General features: G+C 48.6%; 1 protein-coding gene across 1 annotated transcript in view; it reads left to right on the forward strand.

The window, feature by feature from the left end:
- The first annotated feature begins 14,931 nt into the window (after window positions 1-14,931).
- Window positions 14,932-26,944, forward strand: part of psat1 (phosphoserine aminotransferase 1) — a 29,614-nt gene continuing 17,601 nt past the window's right edge. The window contains exons 1-3 of the mRNA XM_033017594.1: window positions 14,932-15,122; window positions 26,538-26,598; window positions 26,676-26,745. Coding sequence (XP_032873485.1) covers window positions 15,060-15,122; window positions 26,538-26,598; window positions 26,676-26,745 — 194 coding nt within the window. The 5' untranslated portion in view covers window positions 14,932-15,059. The remainder of the gene's footprint in view (window positions 15,123-26,537; window positions 26,599-26,675; window positions 26,746-26,944) is intronic.

Here is a 26,944-nt window from a genome sequence, read left to right on the forward strand (position 1 = left end):
ATACCTTAGATTGGGAACGACTATGGTAAGCTTCGACGAGACAGGCAGCATCTCTGGAGAGAAGGAAGGGGTGACATTTCGGGTTGAGATCCTTCTTCAGTCCAGTGATGCTGCCTGTCCCTCTGAGTTACTCCAGCTTTTTGTGTCTACAGTTTAAACCAGCATCTTCCTACACATATAGTACGCTTTGACATGTGTTTGTTTGCTAAACCTATTTATGTGGAAAGGTACTGGTCTCAATAGCGGATTTCAAAGAAGAATTGTCCACATCTAGATTATATTGCTTTCTATGTTCAGAAACAAGTCCAGAAAAAAATCGTCCCTAGTGTGTGTAGGGCAGTGTTAATGTGTGGGGATCGCTGGTCGGCGCGGACTCGGTGGCATTAGACCTTTTATGCCCCTCGCCGCCAGCGCCCGCAAAAAAATAATAATGGTGGGAAGAACAATTGGATTAATATCCCAATTAAATCTTACTTTGTGTTACGGTATTTGGACAAAAGAGATCTTCTGAATTGCACATTTCTTCTGTTAACTTATAGTACTATTGCCAAGAAATTCTAGTGCAAAAAATTGGTTACTCCTGAAGTCTAAGGCCTCTGATGCAGCTCGGCATTGCACATTTTCAAGCAAGCTACTGTATGTCCAATTAGGATCCATGCTATGGTTGGAGAGGTGAATGTAGGAGAAAATTGGAATGTACGTGAATTGATAAGGGGAAGCAGTAGGAAAATAGATTGTGCTTATGCGCCCTTTATGATAGGAATAGGGAGGAGGTATCAATTTTTAATGCAGGTGTAAGCTGTTGGTTATGGAGCTGTTATACAGCATGGAAGCGGGCCCTTCGGTTCAATTTGTCCATGCTAACCAAGTAGCTTAACCAAGCCATCCCCATGTCTGCACTTGGCCCTCCAAACCTTTCCTATTGGTGTATCTGACCAAGTGTCTTCTGACCAAATGTCTCTACCATTTCTTCTGGTGGCTCGTTCAATGTTTGCATCACCCTCTGTGTGGAAAAAGTTGCCTGTCAGGTCATGAATAGGTACTTGGAGATTTATTTTAGCTTTTAGAGATACAGCGCAGAAACAGGCCCTTCGGCCCACTGAGTCAAGTCAAGTCAAGTTTATTCGTCACATACACATACGAGATGTGCAGTGAAATGAAAAGTGGCAATGCTCGTGGACTTTGTGCAAAAAACAAACAAACAAACAAACAAACTACAAACAGAATGGAACAGAATCACATATTCTTTTACATATTAAATATTGTGGGCGGAAGGAAAAAGGGAAAAAAACAGTAATTAAAAAAAAACAGTAGAATGGTACAGTAAAGTTAGTCCCTGGTGAGATAGAAGTTTACAGTCCTAATGGCCTCTGGGAAGAAACTCCTTCTCAACCTCTCCGTTCTCACAGCATGGCAACAGAGGCGTTTTCCTGACCGTAACAGCTGGAACAGTCCGTTGCAGGGGTGGAAGGGGTCTCCCATGATCTTATTGGCTCTGGAGTTGCACCTCCTGATGTATAGTTCCTGCAGAGGGGTGAGTGAAGTTCCCATAGTGCGTTCGGCCGAACGCACTACTCTCTGCAGAGCCTTCTTGTCCTGGGCAGAGCAATTGCCAAACCAGATTGTGATATTTCCGGATAAGATGTTTTCCACAGCCGCTGAGTAGAAGCATTGGAGGATCCTCGGAGACATTCTGAATTTCCTCAATTGCCTGAGGTGGTAAAGGCGCTGCCTTGCCTTACTCACCAGTGTTGCAGCGTGTGATATATCCATGTCATATCCTCGGAGATGTGGACTCCCAGGTATTTAAAGCAGCTCACCCTATCCACAGGATCCCCATTTATCCTCAATGGTGTGTACGTCCTCGGATGATGTGCCCTCCTAAAGTCCACGATCAGCTCCTTAGTTTTTTTGATGTTCAAGAGGAGGCTGTTGTCCTGACACCAGAGTGCCAGATCAGCCACCTCCTCCCGGTAGGCCTTCTCATCATTGTCTGAGATCAGGCCCAACACCACAGTGTCATCAGCAAACTTGATTATTGAGTTGGAGCTGAACCTAGCCACACAGTCATGTGTGTACAGGGAGTACAATAGGGGGCTGAGTACGCATCTCTGGGGGGATCCTGTGCTCAGGGTGAGGGACTTCGATGTATTCTCTCCCATCTTGACTACCTGGGGCCTGGTGAGAAAGTCCAGGATCCAGGCACACAGGGGGGTGTTGAGCCCTAATTCTAGTAGCTTCTCGGCCAGTCTGGTGGGGCCTACCGTGTTGAAGGCTGAACTGAAGTCTATGAACAGCATCCTCACATAGCCCCCCTTCTGGCTGTCAAGATGAGAGAAAGCGGTGTGCAAGACCTGGGAGACCGCATCGTCCGTGGATCTGTTCGGACGGTATGCGAATTGTAACGGGTCCATGTTGCGAGGGAGGAAGGCGCAGATGTGTTTATTTACCAGCCTCTCAAAGCATTTCATGACTACCGAGGTGAGGGCCACCGGACGGTAGTCATTCAGACAGGCTGGGGAGGCATTTTTAGGTACCGGTACAATGGAGTCCACGCTGATCAGCGATCCCCGTGCGTTAATACTATCCAACGCACACTGGGGAAAATGTACACATACACCAAGCCAATTAACCTACATACCTGTATGTCTTTTGGAGTGTGAGAGGAAACCGAAGATCTCGGAGAAAACCCACGCGGTCAAGGGGAGAATGTACAAACTCCGTACAGACAACACCCGTAGTCGTGATCGAACCCGGGTCTTTGGCGCTGTAAAGCAGCAACTCTACCGCGGCACTACTGTGCCCCCCTGATGACCAGAAATAATTGTGCATGCACAGGAGGAGATGCTATACAGCTGAATCTATGGCCATTACCCATTACTAATGGCTCTCTGGGTTGACAAGAATGGAACCAGATGAACATGGTCTCATCCATCCACTTGAACAATTGTGCAAAAGAGGATGGTAAAAGCATATAGGGAAGTCAAAAAAGAATAGGTTTCCTACACCATGCATTTGTCTGAATTAAACTCCATCTGCTGTACCTCAGCCCATTGGCTCCATTGTTCAAAGTCTCAATGTAATCGGATAAAATTCAACACCTATTTTAGTGTCATCTGCATACTTAATAACCATGCCATCTACAAAGACATCCAAATCATTATTTAAAATAAAGAATAATGTTGGACCCGGCAACGATCCCTCTGGCACACTATTCGTTACAAGCCTCCAGTCTGAAAAAAACAACCCACTACCAATACCCTCTGTCTCCCCCCTTCAAGCCAATCTTGTATCCGATGGGATACTGCATATTAACATGACCTTTCCCCCTGAATTCAGTGATTTTTTTTACCGCTTTGTTGGTCAGATTTTTTCTGTTGCATGCTTTGGCTACTTTACCCCTTAAACATTATTTACAGTTCACCGATACTTAGGTTTTTATTCTTTGTTGTTGCTATTGAAATAACATATTAAACAGATGGTTGAGATAATATTACATTTATGTAACCCAATTTATTTGAATAGAGAATTGTACAGGCTAGTGGGCAGCTAATGTTATTCTTATCAGTAGAACAAGAACAATTAACTGCATTCGCATTACATTCGCATTCCATACTACTGATTCAACTTGCAAATTAACTTTTTGGGAATCCTGCACCAGTACTTTGCACCTCCGATTTCTGAATAAGTGAGTTCGGTATTCTGACTGCGCATGCCCAGGTCATAGGTAACTTGATGCAAACATTCTCGGCAACTATGCTGCTGCATGGACACAGACCTGTGTTTCAAGTTCAAGTTCAAGTTCAAGTGAGTTTATTGTCATGTGTCCCTGTATAGGACAATGAAATTCTTGCTTTGTTAAGCACACAGAAAATAGTAGGCATTTACTAGAAAACAGATCAATGTGTCCATATACCATGATATAAATATATACACACATGAATAAATAAACTGGTAGTGCAAATAACAGAAAGTGGTTGCTAATAATCTGAGTTTTGTCCGAGCCAGGTTTAATAGCCTGATGGCTGAGGGGAAGTAGCTATTCCTGAACCTGGTTGTTGCAGTCTTCAGGCTCCTGTACCTTCTACCTGAAGGTAGCAGGGAGATGAGTGTGTGGCCAGGATGGTGTGGGTCTTTGATGATACTGCCAGCCTTTTTGAGGCAGCGACTGCGATAAATCCCCTCGATGGAAGGAAGGTCAGAGCCGATGATGGACTGGGCAGTGTTTACTACTTTTTGTAGTCTTTTCCTCTCCAGGGCGCTCAAATTTCTGAACCAAGCCACGATGCAACCGGTCAGCATGCTCTCGACTGTGCACCTGTAGAAGTTAGAGAGAGTCTTCCTTGACAATCCGACTCTCCGTAATCTTCTCAGGAAGTAGAGGCGCTGATGAGCTTTTTTGATAATTGCGTTAGTGTTCTCGGACCAGGAAAGATCTTCAGAGGTGTGCACCCCCAAGAATTTGAAGTTCTTGACCCTTTCAACCATCGACCCGTTGATATAAATGGGGCTGTGGGTCCCCCTCCTACTCCTTCCAAAGTCCACAATCAGTTCCTTGGTTTTGCTGGTGTTCAGGGCCAGGTTATTGCGCTGGCACCATATGGACAGTTGCTCGATCTCTCTTCTGTACTCTGACTCATCCCCATCAGTGATACGCCCCACAATAGTGGTGTCGTCAGCGAACTTGATGATGGAGTTCGCACTGTGGTTCGCTACGCAGTCATGGGTATAGAGTGAGTACAGCAGGGGGCTGAGCACGCAGCCTTGAGGTGCTCCCGTGCTGATTGTTATTGAGGCTGACACATTTCCACCAATACGAACAGACTGTGGTCTGTGGACGAGGAAGTCGAGGATCCAGTTGCAGAGGGATGCGCAGAGACCCAGTTCTGCGAGTTTGGTAACCAGTTTGGAGGGGATGATTGTGTTAAATGCCGAGCTGTAATCAATGAATAACAGCCTGACATATGAGTTTTTGTTGTCCAAGTGGTCCAGTGCGGAGTGGAGGGCCAGCGAGATCGCATCCACCGTTGATCTGTTGTGGCGGTACGCGAACTGCAGTGGGTCCAGGTTTTTGTCGATGTAGGAGTTGATTTGCTCCATGATCAACCTCTCAAAGCACTTCATCACCACCGGCGTTAGTGCCACTGGTCGATAGTCATTGAGGCAGGTCACCTTACTCTTCTTGGGCACCGGTATAATTGATGCCCTTTTAAAGCAGGTGGGGACCTCAGACCTCAGAAGTGAGAGGTTGAAAATGTCCGTAAAAACTCCCGCCAGTTGGTCCGCACAGGTTTTTAGAACACGGCCGGGTATACCATCAGGTCCAGGTGCTTTTCGGGGGTTCACCCCTCTGAAGGATTTCCTGACATCGGCCTCTGTGACTGAGACTGAAATGCCATCACAGCGAATGGGGGATCGGGAAGGCACATCAGTATTCTCCCTGTCAAAGCGTGCGTAAAACGCATTGAGCTCGTCAGGGAGTGATGTTACACCGGCATTCGAGCTGCCTCCTGGTTTTGCCTTGTAGGAGGTGATTGCATTCAGACCCTGCCACAGCTGCCGAACATCTGTCTCGTCCTCCAGTTTGGAGCAGAAGTCCCTTTTGGCCTTTTTGATGGCCTTACCAAGGTCGCATCCATGGTCATGATCGAACCCGGGTCTGCGGCGCTGCAAGCGCTGTGGAATTTCTACTGGACCTTACCCGTCCCCTCCCGAGTGTCCCATCCCTGTACGGGGACGGCCGGAGATGTCCAGGGTGACCCTGGATTGATGGGACACTGGCCCAGGCTTACAGCCAGTGCAGAGAAGAAGCGCTAACTCCAGCTCAACTCTGCCTGACCCATCGGGTTAACCGACAGCCCTGGATTGACGGGACACCGATTCAGGCTCACAGCCAGCGTGGAGAAGAAGCGCTAACTCCACTGCTCCCATCAATCTAGGGCTGTCAATTAACCTGGCGGAACAGGCAGAGTTGAGCTGGAGTTAGCGCTTCTTATCCATGCTGGCTGTAAGCATGGGCCGGTGTCCCGTCAATCCAAGGTTACCCCGGACATCTCCGGCTGTCCCTGGACAGGGATGGGACACTAGGGAGGTGACAGGGACGGGGACTGTCCTGTAGCAATTCAGTGCTTGCAGCGCCGGAAACCCGGGTTCAATCATGACTACGGATGAAACGCAGGTCCGTGTCCATGCAGCAACACAGTTGCCGAGAATGTTTGTATCGAGCGACTTTTGACAAATCCCATGATTCCTTGCGTTTTTCGGAATACCCAACTCGCTTATTCTCTCCCCATTTAGAAAATAGTCTACGCCTTTATTCCTACAACCAAAATCCGTGACTCCACACTTTTCTACGCTGTATTCCATCTGCCACTTCTCAGCCCACGCTCTCAACCTGTCCAAGTCCTTCTGCAGAGTCCTTGCTTTCTCTACACTACCTGCCCCTCCACCTATCTTCGTATCATCTGCAAACTTGACCACAAAGCCTTCAATCCTCTCATCCAAATCATTGATGTACAACGCGAAGAGTGGCAGCCCCAGCACCGACCCCTGCGGAACACCACTAGTCAGTGGCAGCCAACCAGAAAAGCCCCCTTTATTGCCACTTTGCCTTCTGCCATCCAACCATTCAGCTATCCATACTAGTATCTGCCATCTGATAGCATAGGCTCTCATCTTCTTCCTCTACCTGACTCATCTGCTAATCAACCCCTTCTCACCTGGATCCACCTATCACTTGCTTGCTCTTGCTCCACTCCTTCCCCTCATCTCTTTCTACCAGCTATCACTCCTCTACTTCATCACGTGTCCAAATCCGGATGGTAGTCTATTTCCCTGCATAGATGCTGCTTAACCCGCTGATGGGCGGAAATTACTTTCAAAACATGGTGGGGGGCACAATGAGGCCTAACATCTAGGACGGGGGTCGGCAACCTACGGCCCACGGGCCGGATCCTGCCAGCCGACCTGGGAACTGCAGCCAGTCCGGGGGGAGGCGAGCTGACCTGGGCGCTACAGCCAGTCCCGGTGCACACAGGGGACCTGGGTGCTACAGCCAGACCTGTCAACTGACCTGGGTGCTACAGCCAGTCCCGGGGCAGGCGAGCCGACTAGCGCAGGCGACCTGAGAACTGCAGGTCCTTTGGCCCACCGTGTCCGCGCCAACCAGCAATCACCCCGTACACGAGCACCATCCGACACACTAGGGACAATTCACAATTTACCGAAGCACTTAACCTACAAACCTGCAAGTCTATGGAGTGTGGGGCAGGCGAGCTGACTTGGGCGCTGTAGGGGTTTTGCTTTTCCCTTTATTCCACAAAAGGGATTCCCCTAGGTTCTAGACCTCGGAATTATGGTGGGATATGATAAAAAGGTTGAATTGACCAGAGTGTGCCGATGAGAGAAAACAGAAACCAAGATGGACTCAAAGCAAGTCTAAAATTTACAGGCTTTATTAAACAATGAGAAATCGAATCTCACCAACACTACACAATTAGTGGCTAAACTTATGCTTTAAACTAAGACTATGGACAGAAGACTATCGGGCACGTCGTAAAACTTACTTTTAACACAATTTTACTCCCCCTCGACCTCTATCCTATTTCGGGAAGTTCACCAGGTCACCAGGATACTCACAGCTAAGTCGATGCAGGCCCACGAGCTGTCCAGCAGAGCAGGAAGAGCAGGAAGAGAGGAAGAGTTCTGGCTTGACTTCGGCTTTTATACCTGAGCTTCCTTTGAAACCCCCAGGTGGTCCTCTGGATAGAAGGGGTTCTTTTGATGTTTCCCAGTTTTGATCTGGCATGAACAATAGGCTTCCGATGATAAGGGGTTTGCTGATGTCATGATCCCTCAGCCTGATCGTTATCATCCCCGATGGTGATTGTGCTTGTGCTGGCCTGTTTACCACCGTCTGCCGAGGCTTGGTTCCTTCCTTTGTGTATCCAAGAGAATCTCGTTATCTCCGTCTCAGCCTTTCCTGTTCACACCGTTGTGTGATGTCCAAGTCCACAGGCCAGACGGGTTTGAAACTTGAAATTGATTCTTTCTGTGGATTGGGGGGGGGGGGGGGGGGGGGGGGGTTTCCCTTGCAGCCAGCAAATCTGTCTTTTAAAATATCCATGTCCTTATCCAAGTCCGGGTTTGCCCCAATAACTTACATGCCCCTACGATACGTCCAGGCTTGCACGGACCGTGTCGATTGACAAAGTTAGTGGGCAATCCTCCAGCCTCAAGAGCTGTAAACACTCCTGGTGAGAAGGTGAAATTATGTACCCCGAAAGCCCCCTTAATCGCTAAACTAGGCCCTCGAAGCACATTAACTTACACTATACACCTTTTACTTTACATCAATCCCACAAACCATACAGTACCCTCACGACCATTCCCTGAAAATGCAGGGATTACAACCTATGTACAAAAACTATTGCACTAGAGTACAGACATTTTACAGTGATGGGGTGTCGTTACGGTGACGTCGGGCGGCTCGATTTACCAGCTGTTGTAATTTGGCCATCCTCCTCCGCCTTTTAAAATTGCAATTAATGCATAGCAAATACACCACAATTATCATCTGGCAGATGATCAGAACATGGGACACGATGCGGACCCATGCTGGTACTATGATCCAGGACTCCAGGTCCCACCAACTTGGAGACTTGATCTCTTCGATCTCCCTGGCGATATCCAGAGTCTTTTGTTCCAGGGAGAAGAAGTGTTTGTGCGACAACTCGACCGCCACCAGCAACTCTTTTAATTTTTCATTCACTGGGGGAATATCATACCCAAAATGGGCAACATAGTTAAATAAGTCAGTTACATTTTCTCGTACCCAGAGGTGAACCGAAGAAGGTTCCGGGATGGGTAATATTCGCTGCTGTGCCACATGGACTTCTGCCCTGGGTTTAAAGCAGAAGCTGCTGTGCGGTATCGGGCACCACAGCTGTGAACCGTGCTGATACCGCTGGGCACTTGTGGTGACACAGTACGTCCCACTGCCTATATACGCCACCTGTGGAGGGACATGGTCTGCCGCCATCGCCTCCATGGTGCAGTTTATAGGCTGTGCCCCAACAGTCCTGAACCCACACTGAGGCCTAGCCTCAGCGCCCATGTGCTGGGGACACAGGATTACCTGTGCTCCCCGGCTCCGACAACCCAAAAGGTCAATGCCTGTCACAGCTTGCTCCCTCACTATGACATAGGGCGGGACCTTCCCGTAGCGAATATGCACCCCCCACGAACAACTCCCACGTTCTCCACTCGGTACAGAGGAGCTGGTCGTGCCGAGGTTCCCATCACCGGGATTCTTACGACCACTCCCATTATGGTGTGATTGGATTTTCCGCAATCCACCTTTACCGGGTAGGCCTCGGAGGCCACACGAAGCTGACAAGGACTCAAAGTGCTGTTATAAGGGTGTAGCGCTGCTAGGTGCTGGTTGCTTATCCAGGAGGGGACCCGACCTTGCCTCAGGTCTTCCAGGTTGCTCCTCCCCTCCCCCAACAACCACGCACCATACAGCTCACACACCTCATTCTGTGCAGCCTGATCGGACGCATTCCGGTCCTCTTTAATCAAAGCGTTTATCGTTTTTGCATGTGTCTCCAATTGTGCTATGATTTCTTTTAGATGTAGAGTCATTGCCACCTCTTCGTGCAGTCCCGATCCTACCACCGCATTTTCCTCCCCCAGAACCTTTCGCAACTGGCCCTTCAACTGATTGATCTGCAAGGCCAGTTCTACGTTGTCCATGCTATTAATAATAGACGTCCCCGTGTTAAATGCTGTAAACCCGTCGTTAACCACCCCTCGTCTTTGCCCCAAAGTGAAATCCCCTCCCCCGCGGTACATCTCTTCTATGTCTATGTCCCCGAAATCCAGGTTGTGGAATTTCTGGAACATGTCTTTTAACAGGGCCTGATATAATAATTCCGTCTCGCGGGGGCACCATGCGGGTACTCCTCCGTGTCCCCGCGACGCGCCACGCACATCCGGAGGCACATCGTTGCCATCATCCATACGGCGGGGCTACTTATCTGGAAAACAAAGCAAAACACCTCCTTGTCTCCACAGAGCTATCTGCCTAATAATGGCATTTGGGGTTTTGTTTTGTCTGTTGTGGTCAACTTTTCCACAGCACATCCCTTTGATCCCGTACTGTCTGTCCCTGTACTCCCCTGTAGCTATACAAAACCCTATATCTAATTACGCTAACTACATCTACTTACACACAAACCAATGCTATATACAACGCCACCCGTCTCCGGGTGGCCAACTCATAACTGGTCCCCGTCACGCTGGGGCCACCCCTCTGGTGGGCCCACCCGTGCAGGCCAGAACTCCTCCTGTCGAGGGGCCTGACTGCCCCTCACCTCCCTTTGCACTACGGGGTTTCGAGATACCCCTACGTTCCCTGTGGAGACTGGGCTCCCTCCAGCCGCATTCCGTAGTGCCCTGTTTCGACCACTCTCCTTCCCGGCCCTCCTGTGGCCGGCCCCAGCCCTAGGTTTAATTAGGGATGGGGACCACCTTACTGGGGGTTTAGTGACCCTGTCACTCCTACGTCTGACCGGGGGTTCCCACACCAGAGGTGATACCTCCATCTCCTCTGCTTCTGCTAGTTCTGCCTCTCTTAGGCAGTCTACGGTACCTGCCTGCGGAGGGCTGGAGTCAGCTTCCTTCTCCGCTGCTTCCAGTCCTCGCCCTGGAACACAGCCGGCTACTTCAGGCTGACTACCTGTGGACTCGCCTGGCTCCCCTACGGTTTCCACATCAACCCGGGTCTGTTCCTGATCTTTACCCCCATACGGTCCCTCTATCTTCTCCTGCCTGCAAATGGCTGCTGAGGCAGCCTTTAAAATGGGGTCTTGTGCCTGGACCATGGTCAGGTCCGGGGCCAAAACCACTCCCGCACTCTCCTTTTCTCGAGGCTGCTCCCTGGCTGCAGCTACCTGTCCTTCCTCATGGGGATCCCATGCTTTTCCACTCTTGGCTCCTTCCCTGGCCAAGCAATCCGCCCTCTGATTTCCCTCGCCTCATGGACTATAGGGCGCCCCACTAGATAGAGGGGATGTACGGGGGTTGTCTGTGTGGACAATGCTACTGGAAGCACCAATGTCCAGCAGATAACTCCCGACCACATCCTGGACCTCCATCTTGACCCAGGGTCTCCCACATGGGCCACACTCTAATGGGCATAGGAATGTGGGCTGTTTCGCTGGCAGTCATAAAGGTGCCGGGGGTGCGGATACGGGCGCACCCTGGCCTGTTGCCATGGCTACCTGTCCGGACCCTCCCGCCTTTGACTGCAAATAGGTAATTAGATCTTTAATATCTATTGTTACCGGGGTCCTATCCCCCACTGCTCTACTTAGGTTTCTGCACTCCCTCTTGTAGTGCCCGGGCTTCCAACACCCGTAGCACACCGGCCTCATCTCGGAAGAGGTCTGGCTGCCTTCCTGTTTCCACTGCCTCCCTTTGGGGGGTGCCGGTACTATTTCGTGCACCTTGCCCTTAAAGGGCTCCTCCTCACTTCTCTCCCCATTGCGATACGCAAGGGTGAGCTTCCTGATCACCTCCGCCTCGTTAAGGTTTGGGTCAGCTGGGTCGAACCAGTGCTCGGCCTTTGCCCTAACTCGCGGGAGGCAATTCGCCACCAGAGTCTTCAGCCAGTGAGCTGTTCTCCCATCTAAATTCTGCCTATCTAAAGGCATCCCACACGCTCCCTCATACACTGCCCACAGCCTGTCTGCGAACATGTCCGGGGACTCAGCTACCTGCTGCTCCGTCTCCCCCACCCTGGTGAAAGGACTACCCTGATTCAACCCCATGGCCTCCAGAACCGCTGTCTGTGCCGCTACCCATGTTTCAGGTCTTCCCCCTTCCCTGGAGGTCACCGCCTTGCATAGGTATGAATCTAGGGTCATCAGTAGCAGCTTTACCCGTTCTACCTCATCGCAATCGTTTATGTCGGCTGCCTGCTGCACCTCCATAAAATACAATGACGGGTCTCCCGCCTGGTTAACTTGGGAACCTGAGCCACCATCCACCTCAGCACATGTGCCCCATGGGGAATGATGATATCACTCTCTATGGGCCCCCTATCTGCCTGCCCTACCGGGGGACCATATTTCCTTTGCCGTACCGGGCACTTCTGCCCTACTCGGGGCTGTTGCCCCTTTACCCCTGGCTCTCCCACCATGGTCAGTAACCCCACCACCTCGTGGTGTGCTACACATGGCGCGGAGCCACTAACTGAAGGTGCTCTCCCGCCCCTCCTTGGGCCTGTCCCTCCCCGGACAACCCGAACCCCACCTGCCGACCCGGACCTATCCCCGGCACCTCAGGAGGCGGTCTATTCCCCTTTACCCCTGGGGAATCATCTGCTGAGGGAAGCCCTCTGCCCCCGGGGGACCTCCCTGGTCCTACCAGGTGAACCCGTCCCCTAGTCTTGGACAGAGTCTCCTCCAGCTGCGCTATCCTCGCCTGGCAAGGCCCGTGATCACTATCCCCTAGCTCGCTACGGGCCACCCTGTATGCTGCTTGTATATCCTGGAACTTTCCCTCCAGCTCCCTGCACTTCTGTGTACTCTGAGCCAGGAGTTCCAGGGCGTTCCGTTCCCTCTCCTTTGCCTCTACCACCTGGCATTGGAGGAATTCCTGGGCATTTCTGTGGGACTCCCTCGCCTGCAAGATACACTGCCTGGCTTTACTGCATTCCTCAGATAGCCCTTCCCTTTCTCTAGCTTCTCTCAGTTGCTCTTCCAGTCTATCTACCTGTCTCTGCATTTTTGCTACCTGCTGTGATAGGCACGCTAGCCAAACTGCCTTTTCCTGCCCTTTATTATACGCTTTGCTTTCCGTCCATTGAGCTGCAGCTGCTGCAGGCTGCTCTGGTCTCAACAGTGCTATCACCCATTGTTTGGTGAGATTGATCTTTTTAAACAGATAAGAGGAGATTCTCTCCTCCATCTTGCTACGTTCTCTCACCCCCTCTGGCAAATCACATATCCCAAACCACCGAGGTCCTGCCGCGGTCGCCATTCTGTAGGGGTTTTGCATTTCCCTTTATTCCACAAAAGGGATTCCCCTAGGTTCTAGACCTCGGAATTATGGTGGGATATGATAAAAAGGTTGAATTGACCAGAGTGTGCTGATGAGAGAAAACAGAAACCAAGATGGACTCAAAGCAAGTCTAAAATTTACAGGCTTTATTAAACAATGAGAAATCGAATCTCACCAACACTACACAATTAGTGGCTAAACTTATGCTTTAAACTAAGACTATGGACAGAAGACTATCGGGCACGTCGTAAAACTTACTTTTAACACAATTTTACTCCCTCTCGACCTCTATCCTATTTCGGGAAGTTCACCAGGTCACCTGGATACTCACAGCTAAGTCGATGCAGGCCCACGAGCTGTCCAGCAGAGCAGGAAGAGCAGGAAGAGAGGAAGAGTTCTGGCTTGACTTCGGCTTTTATGCCTGAGCTTCCTTTGAAACCCCCAGGTGGTCCTCTGGATAGAAGGGGTTCTTTTGATGTTTCCCAGTTTCGATCTGGCATAAACAATAGGCTTCCGATGATAAGGGGTTTGCTGATGTCATGATCCCTCAGCCTGATCGTTATCATCCCCAATGGTGATTGTGCTTGTGCTGGCCTGTTTACCACCGTCTGCTGAGGCTTGGTTCCTTCCTTTGTGTATCCAAGAGAATCTCGTTATCTCCGTCTCAGCCTTTCCTGTTCACACCGTTGTGTGATGTCCAAGTCCACAGGCCAGACGGGTTTGAAACTTGAAATTGATTCTTTCTGTGGATTGGGGGGGGGGGGGGGGGGGGGGTTTACCCTTGCAGCCAGCAAATCTGTCTTTTAAAATATCCATGTCCTTATCCAAGTCCGGGTTTGCCCCAATAACTTACAGGCGCTACAGCCAGTCCTGGGGCATGCAGGCGACCTGGGCACTACAGCCAGACCTGGGGCAAGCGAGCTGACCTGGGGTAAGCGAGCTGACCTGGGCACTACAGCCAGTCCCGGGGCAGGCAAGCCGACCTGGGAACTGCAGCTAGTCCCGGGCTGCTAGATTCTAGGAGCTGGCGGCCTCCAACTGGAATCGACCTTGAGGGCTCCGGTTGCAGAGCCTGTGGACTTACCAGCTAACTGACTTTGGAGGCTGTGGTGGTGGATCTGCTGCAACATGTTTCACAAAACATGGGGGAATTGTCTCCCACCTATCAAAACATGGGGGGGGGGGGGGGGACAGGTCCTACCCATCCCCCTCCAGGATATCCACTCATGCGCTGATCATAAGATTGTAAGCGATAGGAGCAGAATTAGGCTATTTGGCCCATCAAGTCTACTCCGCCATTCAATGTTGTTTGATCTATACCTCCTAACCCCATTCTCCTGCCTTCCTCCCGTAACCTCTGACACCCGTACTAATCAAGCTGAGTTCCTCCATTAGTTTGTTTTTTACTCAGGTTTCCAGCAGTTGGAGTCTCTGGTCTTTGTGTCTCTGATTTTGAGACAGTCATGTGCCTATTCTTAGGAATCCATAGGGAACATATATTCCACGCATGTATAAATAAATTCAGGGGAATGTAAATACTTTTTAACTGGAAAAAGATCTTCCATCTTAGTCGTAAGGTTACGAGTAGTAAATGTTGTCAATTTGTGAATAATCTGTGCAAAAGTATAATCTAAAAGGGTTGTTTATCACTTGAGACATTCAGCAAGGGGCTGGGTTTACTTTTTTGCAAGCAAACACAAAGGCTTGTGCAATCCATGTAATTCTTGCACAAAGCTGCTCCGATCACGCGAGATCCTGGGGCCACACAAGCCGCGCGCAGCCAATTGGATTACACGCCAGTTTGGGAAGAGCCAATTAGAAGGCGGAAAAATCGGTCACCATGTGAAAGCACCCAATCAGAAGGCAGAGGTAGATGTGTTGTAGCTCCCGGGGAGAGTTCTTTTTTCATCGCGGCGAGTGAAAGCAAAGATTATAGAGCAGAGCTCTTTGAGTAAAAGGAAGCATTTGTTCACAGTCTCTACACGGCCGCGATGGAAGACAGTGGGAAGCAAGTCATTAATTTTGCTGCTGGACCTTCCAAGCTCCCGCGAGCGGTGAGGTGCTTTATGTCCCCCTCTCTGTTAACCAAGCATGTTTGAAACGGATTTGGTATACAGTGCGCTGAGACGTGCGGTAGAAAGCAGCGCTTGTAATGTTTGTGCGAGTGAATGGATGGAGATCGCGTTTGCTTTATTTTCCAAAAGCGCATTGAGAATGACACTTTAAAAAATTGCAGCCCCCCCCCCCCCCCCCCCCCTCCCCCGGCCTTAACCTTTCTGGACACTTTGGAACTATTCCAAGAGTTCTAGTTTCTTTATCCAGGAGTAAAGATGTGATAGAGACTATAGAGTGGTTGATGCGTTGTTGCATTTTAGGTAATGCTGGGATCCGTATGCTGCCGAGTGCATTAAAATAAAGTTCAGTAAGAAGTTTGTGGCCTGTAATTTGCAAGGAGAATAATCATGAGACTACAAGTACTCGAAGTACAGTGGATGTAATCTCTACCTTTGAAACAATCCAAAGCAGTACAGTCAGTGGAAGTCGCGCCCGCACTTGTTGCTTGTTTTAGTAATTTCTGATGTAATTTATATAGAATCAGTTGTGAATTTCAACTTTTACCAATAATTCCCGTTGTTACGAAGAGTTGGACGTATTGTCTTGATTTTAATGTTATTATTGTTCAGCAGGTGAGGGGCAAAACTTAAAGGGGATAAGTGGAGCATGTGTTTTATAAGAGGATGGTAAGTGTCGGGAAGTTCTGCCAGTGGAGGCAGGTATGATAGCGACGTTTAAGATGCATTCAGATAGGCACATGGATTTGCAGTGGATATGGATGAATAGAACTTATGGATCTTGTGTTGGCAGATAAGATTAGTTTATTTTGGTATCATGTTCGGCATAGATATTGAGAGCCGAAGGGATTGTTCCTGTACTATACTATTCCATGTTCAATCCTCATCCAAATTGTTGATATGGATGGGACAAATAGTAATAGGCTAGCACCAAAACTTGAGGTGCACCACTAGTCTCAGGACTTGAATGCGAAAAGCAATCTTTCATAACCACCTCAGCTTCCTTCCATGAAGCCAATTCTTTATCCATTTAGATAGCTCTCCCTGGATCCCATGGGATCTAACCTCCCAGAGCAACTTACTGTGCAGAACTTTATCAACGGCTTTGCTGAAGTACATGTCCACGTCCATCTGCCTTCATTCATCTCAGGATATATACTTGACTGTTGTGTGAAATGTCCTCAAGACATCTCCATTAACTGTCGCAAAAATCTTCATGTCTTTCTCTGCGGTATAAACCGAGGGGAAATATTCATTGAGGACCTTGCCCATCTTCTGTGGCTCCACATTTAGATGACCACTTTGGTTTCAGAGAGCTCCTATTCTCTCTCTAGTTACCCTTTTTTCCTTTAATAAATTTATAACATCTCTTTGGATTCTCCTTAATCTTATCTGCCAGACCTATTGTTGCCCATGTTTCTGGACATTCCTTTGTCTGCAACAGCCTACATTATTCCGAGTATAGATGTTGGGAGGTCATGTTGCAGTTGTATGAGATGTTAGTGAAGCAGCATTTAGAGTATTATGTTCAGTTCTGGACACCATGTTATAGAAAATATGTCAAGCTGGAATGGGTACAGAGAAGATTTACAAGGATGTTGTCAGGGCTAGAGGGTTTGAGCTATAGAGAGAGGTTGATTAGGCTGGGACTCTATTCCTTGGACCACAGGAGGATGAGGGGGTGATCTTATTGAAGTGTATAGAACTGGTAGATGCACAGAGTCTCTAGCCCAGAATAGGTGAATCGAGGACCAGAGGGCATCGGTTTAAGGTGAATGGGATAAGATTTATTAGGAATCTCAGGGGTAACTTTTCACACAAGGTTGGTGGATGTATGGAACAAGCTGCCAGAGGAGGTAGTTGAGGCAGGTACTACCTCAACATTTAAAAAACAGATAGACAGGTGCATGGTCAGACAGATTTGGAGAGATATGGACCAAAAGCAGGCAGGAGGGACTCGTGTAGCTGGGACATATTGGCCGGTATGGGCAAGTTGGGCCGAAGGGCCTGTTTCCACACTGTATCTCTCTATGACTCATTCAACTTTAGAAAGTTCCTGTCTAATACCATGAAAGTTGACCTTGCTCCAATTTTGAACTTTGTGGACCATTCCTGTCCTTATTCATGGTTATTTTAAAGCTAATAGAACTGTGATTGCTGGTCCAGTCTCAGATACTGCCTTTGTGTTTTCTTTATCAGGCATAGAAAAGAGCTAACATTTAGGGAATTGGACAGGGCAAGTGACTGAAGTGTGGCAAATCTGTGGGATTCTTTGCCACAGAGGGCTGTGGAGGCCAAGTCAATGGATAGATTTAAGGCAGAGATTGACAGTTTCTTGATTAGTAAGGATGTCAGGGGTTATGGAGCGAAGGCAGGTGAATAGGGTTGTGAGGGAAAGATAGATCAGCCATGATTGAATGGCAGAGTAGACTTGAAGGGCCGAATGGCCTAATTCTGCACCTTGAATTTATGAAAGATGTGACCTTGATTTTTTTTTAATGAAGCAGCAGGAGGACAATTGAACTGAAGATAAGATAAGATAAGATAATCTTTATTGTCATTGTACAAGACAACGAAATTCTGTTGGAGCAGTCCTCCAGCTGCACAGGAATATAAGTATAAAAATACAATTTAAAAAAAGAACTATTAAAAAATTTAACTATAACCATAAACATACAGGAGTATTGGCGGGTGTGTGAGAGAGAGGGGGGGGATCAATGTGGGAGGGGGATAGAGTTCAGTAGTGTCACAGCTCTATGGTAGAAGCTGTTTTTCAGTCTTGTCGTGCGGGCGCTCAGTGTCCTGTATCGTCTTCCTGAGGGCAGGAGGGTGAAGAGACAGTGTCCAGGGTGTGTGCTGTCTCTAATGATGCCCTTGACCCTCCGGATGCAGCGGGTCCGGTAGATGTCCTCCAGACTGGGGAGCTGGGTGCCAGTGATCCTCTCAGCAGTCTTGATGACGCGTTGGAGAGCTTTCCTGTTCTCTGCGGTACAGCCAGAGTACCATACTGTGATGCAGTATGTAAGAACTGACTCAATGGCTGACCTGTAGAAGCTCACCAGCAGCTGTTGTGGGAGACGTGCCCTCTTCAAGCACCTCAGGAAGTGAAGCCTTTGAAGTCCTTTCTTGGCCGTCGCCGTGGTGTTGACGGTCCAGGTCAGGTCGTGGCTGATGTTGACCCCGAGGTACCTGATGTTCTGCACAGCCTCCACTGTCTCGCCGTTAATGGTGATGGGCTGATGGACGAAGGTCTTCGGTCTCCTCCTGAAGTCCAGGATCATCTCCTTTGTTTTTTTTTGCGTTGAGGATCAGGTTGTTCTCACGGCTCCAGCTCACCAGGTTCTCTACCTCTGTCCTGTAGGCGGCCTCGTTGTTACTCGTGATCCTGCCTACCACGATGGTGTCATCTGCAAACTTAAATATGGTGTTGGCCTCGTGGGTGGGTTTGCAGTCGAGAGTGTAGAGGGAGAAAAGGAAGGGGCTCAACACACAGCCCTGTGGTGCACCGATGTTCAAGGTGATGCTGGAGGAGACCTGCCTCCCCATGCGCACAGTCTGTGGTCGGCCGGTGAGAAAGTCCAGGACCCAGCTGCTCAGGTGTGTGTTGAGGCCCAGGTAGTCCAGCTTAGTGACTAGTTTATGGGGGTGGATGGTGTTAAAGGCGGAGCTATAATCTATGAATAGCATCCGCACATAACTGTCCCGCTGGTCAAGGTGTGTCAGGGTGGAGTGGAGGGCCAGTGACACTGCGTCCTCCGTCGACCTGTTTGCCCTATAGGCAAATTGGTGGTGGTCCAAGGAGGGGGGGATGCTGTTCTTCAAGTGTCCCAGTACCAGACGTTCTATGATCCTAGCTTTTTCCTTGATCAAAACACAGCTGCAGTGCGGTTGATAGTTAAGTTGGGTAGAGAGCAGTAGTAGTTTTGTAATTATCTCTTCAAGGTGTTATAACTATAATTGTCTTTTTACAATACTGCACACAAAAATGTGACAAATGGGGTCAAATTTCAGATTCCTTCAAAAAAGTTGACAAGCACATTATTGGGTTCATGACTAACAGTATCAACAACAAATGTAAGAAAAGATAACATATTGATGGCAAGTTTCTGAAAATGGCATCAGAATACACAAATACATTTCGTGTAACGGTTGTTGCCTGGTATCCACCAGTGACCTGGTTGGCACAGTAAGTACACATATTTCTTATTCCTTTCTATGTTTATGAATACCACATGGAACAATAAAATTGCAAACACTGTTTCCACTTCATTCACCTGATCACTTAGTAGAATACTGCGTCCATTTGAGTGGACACCGCAACGCGCATTTCACAAACGTCCGGTGCGGTGGACACCAAAAGGTTTGGTGTCCCAGAAAATGAACGTTAAATTATTAGCGAAAACCAAGCATTTTCACCAATGCGATCTAAACGGTACATTACCTAATGTATTTGAGCTGTCGATGACCGATGATTCGTCAGATCGTTTGATTTGGGCTGATTTTTTTGTTAGTAAAATGTCTCCATAACCATCGTTGCAGAGCTTCCCGAAGTTGACACAAAGGAATGAAGTTAGCGACTTGGTCCGTACGACAGGTAAACAAGGGACAATGTGTTGCCAAATTGAAGATTGGCTCAGTTTCTTAGCTTTGATGACCGATTTATGTCCACATTTTTTAAAATTGATTTTAAGAAGTCAGAAAATATATCGTAAATGATCGTTGCGTTTTTGACACCACGATGTTTTCGATATATTAATTTGGAAAATAAGAAAAAATAATTAACTCTCCCAAAGATCGCTACTACCATAGGATACCTCGTTGGGTGTTTGAAAAGCATGAGTTAAAAGGTCGAAACACCCAGTGATGCAAGGGTACACTACTGATGATATGTCCTGTGCCCAACTGTCCTGAAGGTTACCCAGGCCAAGATATACGTATCCCGCCCCCCCACCGATGTTGAGCGTCTACCACTCTCAACAATCAACGAATGTCGTGAAATGCTCCCCACCTATTTGGCACAAGGGACTTCTTAACATCTTGTCCTGTGTACTTGATTCTGATAATCTGGACTCGTCCAGGGACTGCTGTGAAAGGACAGCTGACAACATGGGAAAGTCCACGTGACAGCTTGGAGAGACAGCTGACAGGAGGGAACAGACCCCACTGGGGCCGTCATGGGCTAGCTACCCATGACAGCAGTCCCCAACGCTGTTTCAGCTAGTTGGAGACACCCACTAAATGCTACTTAAAGTAAACTAAAGAAAATACCCCTAGAGCCTGCGAGAGCGGGGGCGCAAGATGGCTCACCGATTGATAACACGGTTACAGACCCAGGACTACGGACAAGGAGAGCATGGCACATGAGACATCCACAACAGCTGCGGGACACAAACTTCAGGTGTGCATTTGTGGTTGGGAGAAAATTACATCCGTGAAGGGCTTGAAGATCCACCAAGGGAAGAAAAAGTGCTTGAGAGAGCAGAGACATTGGCCTCGCATTGACCAGTACTTCTTACGAAGCAACCAGTCAAATCAGTCGAGTGAAGCACAGCGAAGGGACTCAAACCAAAGTTCGCAAAGCATCAGCACCCATGTCACTGAAGAGGGTGATACAAGCACAGAAATGCCGGTGGAGGAGCCCACGCAACAATGACAAAGACCTCCATTGGAGGGGAAGATCAAAGGGCACAAACCTGGAGTGAAATGGCCCAAAGCTGTTGAAAAGAAAGAGTGGGAGACGGTCAACAGTGACCTTATACATATCTTGGAGCAACAAGCGGGCACAGCAGTGGAAAAGCTTGAAAGGATGGGCAACACAATCTACAGCTACGGAGAAGAACGGTTTGGGGTGAGTAAAGGGAGAGGTGGAAAGAAATTACCAACACCAATCAAGTCCAGGAGGCAGCAGGAAATCGAGAGGCTAATCAGAGAGAGGAGACGGTTGAAAAAGCAACTGACGCAGAGAGAGGACTCCAAGAGGACATCAAGAGCCGATTGGCAACCTTGCGAAAAGCAGAGAACTTGAGGAAACTTCGCAAGAAGAAAGAACACACAAGAACACGGTTCTACAAAGACCCTTTCAAGTTCATCAAAGACCTCTTCGCAAAGGAAAAAAGTGGAACTTCAAAATGGGAATTGGAGGAACACCTGGAAAAGGCCCACCAAGACATGAAAAGGCATGAGCAGTTAGTCATCCCACATGACATCCCGCCTATTCAACCACCTGAATTCAACCTGGACACCAGCCCTCCAAGATGGAAAGAGGTAGAGAACACTGTCCGGCGAGCAAGAGCAGCATCAGCTCCGGGGCCAAACGGAGTACCATACAAGCTCTACAAGAATGCACCGGATGTGTTACGCTTTCTATGGAAGCTCAGGAGGGTAGTGTGGAAGAAGCAAACAATACCTAAGGCGTGGCGAAGGGCCGGCTGCGTGCTAATACCTAAAGAAATGGATGCGTCAGACATCAGCCAATTCCGGCCAATACGTCTCCTCAACGTCGAGGGAAAAATCTTTTTTAGCATTGTATCACAAAGGCTGTCCACCTATCTGGTAACAAACAAGTACATTGATACATCTGTATAGGAAGCAGGAATTCCAGGATTTTCGGGCTGCTTGGAGCATACAAGCATGATCTGGCACCAGATCCAAGCAGCTAAGAAGGACAAGAGAGACCTACATGTGATCTTCCTCAATCTGGCCAATGCATTTGGTTCAGTTCCCCATGAACTCCTTTGGGAATCTTTTGCCTTTTTCCATGTACCAGAGCTCATCACCACACTGGTCAAGAGCTATTTCCAAGACCTGCAGCTGTGCTTCACAACAGCTGACTTCAGTACAACATGGCAGCGCTTGGAAGTAGGCATCATGGCAGGCTGCACAGTCTCACCCTTGGCCTTTACAATGGCCATGGAAGTCATCATCAGGGCCTCAAAATGGGTGGTGAACGAACCAGGGCTGGGCTCCGTCTGCCACCCATCAGGGCATACATGGACGACATGACAACACTAACCACTACTGCAGCATGCACCAAGCGGCTACTTGGAAAGCTGCAGGAGAACATCAAGTGGGCCCGAATGAAAATCAAACCAAGTAAATCTCGAAGCATCTCCTTAGTCAAGGGGGTGCTTAGAGACACAAGGTTCTGCATCGGTGATGACCCAATACCAACAGTGTCTGAGCAGCCAGTTAAAAGCCTGGGCAGATGGTACAACGCAAGTCTCAAGGACAAAGAGCAGGTGCAACAACTAAGGCAAGAAATTGTCAACGGTCTGGAGAACATCAATCAGACTCTACTGCCTGGGAAACTGAAGCTCTGGTGCCTACAGTTTGGACTCCTTCCTCGGACAATGTGGCCACTGACCGTTTATGAAGCGCTAATAACAACTGTGGAGAAGATGGAGCGAACCATGACTTCATACGCGAAGAAATAATAATAATAATAATAAATTTTATTTAATGGGCGCCTTTCATACATCTCAAGGACACCTTACATAGTAATCGGAATAAAAACATATAATCGGAATTAAACAAGTAATTAAAGACATCACAGTGACAGCAAATTAAAAACAGAATTCAATCCAAAAACAGAAAATCAAAAACACAGTGTGAAAAGAGAGCAGCGGCAGCCAAAGCGCGCCAGCGTCCACTCTCTCTTCACGGCAGCCATCTTGGACACAGACCTACAGGACTACAATTTGACAAAAAAATCATCCCCCCACAGTGGATAGCACTGTGGGGGAAGGCACAATGTCCAGTCCCCACCCCATGTTCACCCCAAAGTCAGGCCTATTGAGGCCACCGCAATTGCCTGTACGGAGGCCCGATGTCCCTGGCCGTTCTCACCGGGTGGTCTTGCGTCGGGAGAGTCCTTTCGGCGGCTGGGCCACTTGGAACGGCCGCTTCTTGGTTGGAGCCCGCGGCTGCCGAAGCCGACAAGGCCGCGCCGGTTTGGCGCTCCCAGGCTCCAGATGAAAAAGTCGGCGCCCGCTCTCCGCACTGCCGCCTTGCCGCCTCTACGCACGCCGTCTCTCCGCACGCTGCCTCTCCGCTCCGCAAACCCGCAGCCCGGAGATGTTGCTCACGGCGGTCCAGCTCGCCAGAGCTCCAGCGCGGCGACCCAGGCAAGGCATCGCCCGCTCCGCTCCGCTCCAGCGCTCCAATGCTGTGCCGCCACCCAGGCCGAGGTGCTGGGTGGTTCCCGCCAAGAAACGGCGCTCCAAGCCCGCTGGTAGGCCACGAGGACGGGTCGACGGGCAGCCCGGAAAAAAGGCTGCCACACCGACCAGGTAGGGACCTATAAATAAAGTAACACCTACCCCCCACATTAAAAGACCATATCCCCTACAAACAAAAAAACAGGACTCACTAAAAACTATTAAAAAAAACGAATTTAAGACGGACGGCTGCTGGCTAGCAGCCGTTCACCAGGATGGCTCCTCCTACCTGGCTCGGTGTCCCACGATGTCTAACTAACATCGGCCTATATGGCAAAGGGGTCCTGGAACTGCCTCTCACTAGTCTAACAGAGGAATACAAGTGTTCTAAAGTAAGACTCCAGATGACACTGAGGGACTCTAGAGACAAGACCATCAGTGCTGTTGCACCGCCCCTAGTAACTGGCCGGAAGTGGACACCATCTGATGCAGTACAGCAAGCTTCATCAGCCCTGAGACACAAAGACATCGTGGGGCAAGTCCAGCAGGGAAGAGGAGGCTTTGGCCTTACGACAAGTAAACCAACTTGGCGAAAGGCCACAACATCAGAGCGGACATTGGTGGTCGAGGAGGTGCGGCGACAGGAGGAGGCCGCAAGAAGTGCAAAGGCGGTCTCTCTTGCCAAACAGGGGCAATGGATGCAGTGGGAAGGTGTGGAGCGGAGGAAGATCAGCTGGAAAGAACTATGGGAAATGGAAGCAAGCAAGATCAGCTTCATCATCAGAACGACTTATGACGTGCTTCCATCACCAAAGAACCTCCATCAGTGGTACGGCGAGGATCCAACCTGTGCCCTCTGCCCAACTCCAGCGACCCTCAAACACATCATGGTAGGCTGCAAGACCAGCCTCACGCAAGGGAGATACACGTGGCGGCATAATCAGGTACTAAAAAGCCTGGCATCAGCCCTTGAGAACAGGCGGTGTGCGACCAACTCCTTGCCTCCGAGAGCAAGCAACCCCCCCCCCCCCCCCCCCCCCCCCCCCCCCCCCCCCCCCCCCCAAGGGCAACAACCTTTGTCCGAGAAGGACAGAAAACATCTAAACATCCTTCCACCAGATCAGAAGAAGGAAACCTATGCAGGGCCCGTGACTGGAGGATGCTGGCGGACATCGGCCGACAACTAATTTTTCCACCTGAAATTGCTTCCACCAACCTCAGGCCAGACTTGATGTTCTGGTCCCCTTCACAGAAGACTGCTTACATCATAGAGCTCACAGTTCCATGGGAGAACTCTGTTGAGGAGGCCTATGAGCGTAAGAAGCTGCGCTACGCAGAGCTTGCAGCAGAGGCAACGCAGCGTGGCTGGAACACCAAAGTCTATTCAGTTGAAGTGGGATGCAGAGGATTTGTTGCATCATCTACCATCAGACTGCTGAAGGAGCTTGGAATCCATGGTCAGGCTCTGCGGAAGACCATAAGATCATTCTCAGAGGCGGCTGAAAGAAGCAGCCGGTGGATTTGGCTCAAGCGGAAAGACCCATGCTGGGCCCCATGTACGTCAGGGTGAATCTTTGGGACGGTTTGACACGGGACACGCGCTGAGGGCTGATCATCTTGCAGCGGCCCGCCCTTGTGGAGGGTGTATAGTGTTAAAAGGCCGAAACACCCAGTGATGCAAGGGTACACTACACACTACTGATGATGTGTCCTGTGCCCAACTGTCCTGAAGGTTACCCAGGCCAAGATATACGTATCCCCCCCCCCCCGCCCCCCACCGATGTTGAGCGTCTACCACTCTCAACAATCAACGAATGTCGTGAAATGCTCCCCACCTATTGGCACAAGGGACTTCTTAACATCTTGTCCTGTGTACTTGATTCAGAGGTTTGGAGCTTCCGTGGTTTAACTTACAGACGTACCGACCCCGATAACGGTTGTTGTGACAATGGACACCAAGCACAACGACCGTTACAGGATCTTTACTCTACTGTATTACCTTTATGTTACTGTATTTTTCTCCTGGTATTGATGAAGATATTTCCCCAGATCATTATCAAAGCGTATGTGTACGAGGGGCCATATGAAGTTTATTTATGAATTAAATATTCTTGACTAAATGTGGCAATGTTCAAAATGGTGGTAAAACGATGAAAATTTGTCTTTTATGAAAAAGGTTTTTGACTTTTGGTCTTGAAGTTATCTAAGTTATATCTGCTATTTATAAGGTTTCATCTGATGGGTAGATCTTTGTTAAGAACAGTGTATTGGTGTAAAAAGGTGAATACTAATCTTGTTCGTAAAAATACATTTCCCAGATTTTAACACATTACAAAACACCAGTGCCTTTAATCAGTCACTCTGAACTTTAGTCACAATAGGGAACAATTGAACATAATCTGAATTTGTGACCCCTCAGATTCCCATTAAATCTTTTCCACATCACCTCAAACCTATGTCCTCTGGTCCTCGATTCACCAACTCGGGGCATGAGACTCTGCATCTACCCGATCTATTCCTCTGATGATCTTATACACCGCTATAAGATCACCCCTCATCCTCCTGCGCTCCAAAGAATAAGAGTCCCAGCCTACTCCACCTCTGCCTATTGCTCAGTCCCTCTCGTCCTGACAACATCCTCGTAAATCTTCTCTGTACCCTTTCCAGCTTGACAACATCTTTCCTGTAACGTGGTGCCCAGAACTGAAAACAATATTCTAAATGTGGCTTCACGAACATCTTATACAACGTCCTATACAAATGTTGATTTATTTCAACAGCTTCAAGGACCGTGCACTCCATATCACCAGTCACTTCCACAATTTAAAATTGAAATATAATTCTGATTTTGATAAATTTCCATTTAACTCGGCACGTATGGAATTTCTGTGTTGTCGGACTAGCAGGAATTCTGGTCTATTGGATAATACTCCTATTTATATTCTATTCCACTTTTTAACTTGTATTTTTTTAGATAGTGTACAGCAGTATAACACTGAGTTTAAAAGCAGCATGGAAATCAGTAGTCAGCGAGCCAGATGCTAAATCATCTGTATTTCTGATCAAATGGATTGCGGATTATCCATTTTATAACCAAAATGAATAGGTTTTCTAAGGAGTAAAGATGATGGCAAAATAGGACTCTAAATGCAATAGTAAAGCAAGACAATTGATAAGTCATTGATTTTGAGCTCACTTTGGACGCTCCCCAGCTTAGTAATTCTATTTCATAATTTTTCAGGTCTTGCTTCAAGCACAGAAAGAACTGCTGGATTACAAAGGACTTGGAATTAGTGTTCTAGGTAAAATCACAAGTGTTTGGATTATATCTTGATGTTATTTGCAGATCACATTCTAAATCCATCTTTTATTTCAACAGAAATGAGCCACAGATCAGCGGACTTTGTCAAAATTATCAACACTGCAGAAAATGACTTGAGAGAACTACTGTGAGGAAGAAGTGAACTTAAGTCCATCAGTTGTAATTGAAATGTCATATTATACACTGAACAACATTGTTTATCATGCAATGGTGTATTTGAATACTGTGGGCTGAGATCAGTAAATTGTTGCAGATTTCTGTGTATGAGGGGAAGGGGGGAAACTACACGTACACTGATCCTTAAAATGCTTTTGGGTGTTAGCATT

Source organism: Amblyraja radiata, chromosome 3 (assembly GCF_010909765.2).
Source record: "Amblyraja radiata isolate CabotCenter1 chromosome 3, sAmbRad1.1.pri, whole genome shotgun sequence".
Taxonomy (NCBI): Eukaryota; Metazoa; Chordata; class Chondrichthyes; order Rajiformes; family Rajidae; genus Amblyraja; species Amblyraja radiata.